The sequence below is a fragment of the Salvia hispanica genome, unplaced genomic scaffold (genome assembly GCF_023119035.1).
Source record: "Salvia hispanica cultivar TCC Black 2014 unplaced genomic scaffold, UniMelb_Shisp_WGS_1.0 HiC_scaffold_1179, whole genome shotgun sequence".
Lineage (NCBI taxonomy): Eukaryota > Viridiplantae > Streptophyta > Magnoliopsida > Lamiales > Lamiaceae > Salvia > Salvia hispanica.
Window position 1 is genome coordinate 1 of NW_025951448.1, and position 3,993 is coordinate 3,993.

The window sequence follows — 3,993 nt, forward strand, 5'->3', positions numbered from 1 at the left end:
ACTGCTCACCAATTTTGATGAACTCACAAGCCAACTTAAAGTTGGCTTACGCTTAACTCCATATGAGGTGCGTGGCTTTCTTAGTGTTATCGCTTCAATTAAAAACGATATATTGATTGAGTATGATTCAATAATCTCCTCTGAAATGCAGAATTTGTTCATACGGCTCACTAATTTGAAGGGTTCGACGGTCCGTCCGCCAACAACTGTCGAGTCGCAAGTCGTGTTGGCCGTGGGCATGGACCCCTCGAGATTAAAGCAATTGGCTCAAACTATCTCTGGTTCACACTCTAAAAATCTTGGTCTGAACAACACCGAATTTGGCCGGGTTAAGCAAGTTCGTCTCTCGTCGATCTTACAACACTCCCTCAGCAACAATGGAGGCAGTCCTTCACCGTCACCCTCTCCTTCTCAATCTCCCATGTCGAAACCTGACCACCATAACCGCCACCATCACCACCACCACCATCATCATCACGCTGCTCCTGCCGTTTCGCCTTCTCCATCAACTGCGAGTGGTGGGTCTTTCAGCGGGAGAGGATCACCAGCATCCACACCCGCACCAGCTCCTGCAAAAACTGAGCCTCCGTGTCCTTTTGGTCACAATAACTGGTATCCGTGGAAGCACAGGCATTCTCGGATGGCACCTACTGCACCACCAGTTTACGCACCATACATAGCTCCATCGCAGCCAAGGCAAAAGGATACACCGGCGCCAGAAATTGCTCCAGCTTCCGCAGAACGGCCATCTCCAATTGCATCTCATGCTTATAACTGGCCCCCCTCACCAAGTGAACACCGTGCAAGGCCTCAGGACGTGATGTCAATAACATCACCTGCTCCATCTCCATGTGAGTATATGAATAAGCTACAATTCTTGAACTATAACGCTGACCACTGAATCACCTCGAGGAAAAGGATTAGTCAGGGATTGAGACAACGACATTCCTAAAATCTTTTTCTTTCAAGAATTATGCATACAATGGTGATAAGTTTACACGATTACACCCGTTGAAATATGTTGATATGATTATATTTTCTTTCCTGCAGCTTCTGCAAAGACATACTCCTCAAAACCATGGATTCTGCTGATGTTTACATTGGTCAGGATGGCACTGTTGTAGCTGCAGAGAACGATAGAGCACCTTTCTGGTTAGAGGAGGTACTCCACGAAAACTGAAATAACTAATTTTATCCAACCAAGCATTCTAAACTTGAGTTTTGCTGGTGAGAGCGACACACCCAAAGGGGCTTACCTCACTGTGAGTGCATATACGTTGTTGTGTTGTACGTGTAAATATGCGAGTAAAAAAATGATCTTGGTGGCTTAACAGCATGAAGGTCAAAGTCTCATAGGTGACAGGCTTCTCATGGTGTTGTAATGCCACTGATTTGTGTATTATGTCTCTTCTGCATAAATTTGAGGAGAGAAAACCAACAAATGTAAACAGCACCCTTTTCTTTTATTTTTTCTTTCTTTTCGGTATCAAATCTCTTACGAGTAGCCACGATTTTCCACATATGATTTCCACGTGGTCTGTAATTTATCAGCTGGGAGCTTTAGGAGAGGTCTACATTGAATCAGACATACTCTTTCTGTTGTCTTGTGAAGGATCTCACCATATTAGCAGCTGAGGAAGCAATAAGAATTGTTTCTTCTTAGTCATTTACCCCTTTCTTTTTTTTTCTTTTTTCTTTTTTTTTTTAAATTTTTTTTTAATTACAGCTGTTTTATTAGGATGTAGTATTCCTTTATATGGCAAAATCATGATACAGCTGTGATTGAGGTTACATGTGCTGATTTACCCATGCTTCATACCCAATTTTTGCTTCATCTATTTGGTAAGTTAGTTTGAGACAACACGTTCCTATTCTTATAGGAGTATATAACACATTACAGGACAAAATATATGCCCCACTTAAAAGTAACACAAATATCAAAATCATACAATCAGTGATGCATACCTATAAACAATTTTAAATATGTTTAAAATCGTGAAAACTAATGAAACCATTTTAAAGGTACTTGTAAAATGTGACTTGATCTATAAAGTGAAAGCCGTAAATAAATACATCATGTTACAATTGTAATATTTTCAAATTCAGGCTAAATCAGATCAGAGTAAAGGCTATATATTGAGCATAGCTGCATAAGCCTTGAATTATTTCGATAAAGTGTCTTCGATTTTCTAATTAGAGTCAAATCTCAAAAGTGTATAACGCTTAAAAAATAGACATTGTAATGATTTTCAACGAAGATATTTGTTTGCCAACAATAGTATTCAAATACACTGATCCCATTTGAGAAAAACTGGGACCGCAGAGGTTGCGATCGTTTATTTGCCATTTTCTTGTGCTTTTTTGCAATGTTCATGTCCAAAGGGTTGCGACAACAATACTTTAGAGTGAATGAGAGAGAAAGAGAATTATGACCATACAAAATGTTGATTTTTTTCAATCTCACGTAACTGTAATTAAATTATCAAAAAATCCTGGAAATAAGAGATTTTTCTGTAGGAACCGCCGTAATACGGCAAGACGGTAGCTTTATTTGGAGAAAATTCAGGGTCCGAGTCAAAACGCAGAATTTTGATTGAGCAAAGTGGGATTATTAAAATAAAACAGGAATTAAATCTTGCTTGTGCATTCTTTCACTTAAGTGTGAGTGTGTCACCTCAATTCTCAGTTTAACAACTTGAGAGGTAGGGGTTATTAATTATATTTTGCTTCACATGGCAAAATATCTCATCTTTGTCTATCTCCATCGCAATTCGCAACCCTATAAAAAAATCGTTCCTACACAAAAATGCAATAAATATATAGTATATCAGTCGCTCTTTTCACTATTTCAAGATACACCGAGAGACCCACCGCCTTCTTCTTCCTCCATTCTATAATCTCGCATTGCTAGCAAGGAAAAAGGTGCGTTCTTGATTTTCTTAAATATGAGGAAACATAATCATGCTTGGATTCGTTCTTGATTCTTTATGTGGTGTGCTGTTGTGCACTTTAGTGGTGTTTTTTTTTTAATTATCAGAAACTGTGGTATATTTGCTGGTTCAGTTAAAGAATTTAGCAGTTTGAGTGGTATGTGATCACTCTCAAGTCTCACCATTCACCAACTTTTTTCTTTAAAATTCCACCTTTTCAACTTTCTTGATTTTTTAGTCTGGATGCCGATATCGTGCTGTTTGTCTATAGAAATGTTCTCTCACTTCTCATGAATTAGGAATATTGAATTCGATACTGAAGAACAAATTTGTCTGTTTCGCAATTGCCTTTTTACATCTTAGTAGTTTATATTACTATTTGATTACACAACTCTTAAAATGTTTGAGCTGTTTAAAATGGTTTTAAGCTTGAAAAGTGAATCTAATAGCCATTTCAAAGCCACATTTGTAACTGTGTTGTTTGCTTTTATAAATGAACCCATAATTTGAGGTAGAAAGCCAAATTATTTGTTGCTTTTGTTACCAATTAACCCCATCTGCAGCACCCTGTTGCAGTTGACATCTTGTCCAAGAAATGTCAAACCTGAGTCTGTTAATCGGGGGAAAGCCGTCCAATTCGGTGATTATTAGCTTCAGAATACCGTACTTCACCCACTGGGGGCAGCAGATACTTGTGTGTGGCTCTGAACGTGTCCTTGGCTCGTGGGACGTGAAGAAAGGCCTTCTTTTGAGGCCCGCTCACCACGGGGATGATCTGATATGGTCTGGTAGTCTCTCTGTCCCGGCTGGTTTTACTTGCGAGTACAGCTACTATGTGGTAGATGATAAGAAAAACGTGATAAGATGGGAGGCGGGTAAGAAGAGAAAAATGTCATTGCCTGATAGTGCTCAACATGGGCAGTTGCTTGAGCTTCATGATCTATGGCAGGTGACTAATTTTTCATGTCTTTTCCTATCACCACATTGTTGTGGATATCTTTCTTTATGCGTATGTCTTGTATACTGTTCATGTGTTTTGGTTCTTCCTTTTGTTGGAGTTCTT

General features: G+C 39.0%; 1 protein-coding gene across 1 annotated transcript; it reads left to right on the plus strand.

The window, feature by feature from the left end:
• Nucleotides 1-6: 6 nt before the first annotated feature.
• On the plus strand, nucleotides 7-1,666 carry LOC125198042 (mucin-1-like). The gene is made up of 3 exons (XM_048096505.1): nucleotides 7-67; nucleotides 152-851; nucleotides 1,051-1,666. The coding sequence occupies exons 2-3, from the start codon at nucleotides 239-241 to the stop codon at nucleotides 1,122-1,124; spliced, it is 687 nt and encodes a 228-aa protein (XP_047952462.1). The 5' UTR covers nucleotides 7-67; nucleotides 152-238; the 3' UTR covers nucleotides 1,125-1,666.
• The last annotated feature ends 2,327 nt before the right edge of the window (nucleotides 1,667-3,993 follow it).

Excerpts from the sequence above, each read along its gene's own strand:
- LOC125198042 (XM_048096505.1), top strand. The coding sequence starts at position 239 with ATGGACCCCTCGAGATTAAAGCAATTGGCTCAAACTATCTCTGGTTCA. Across the intron at positions 852-1,050 it reads ATCACCTGCTCCATCTCCAT|CTTCTGCAAAGACATACTCC; the intron begins GTGAGTATATGA and ends TCTTTCCTGCAG.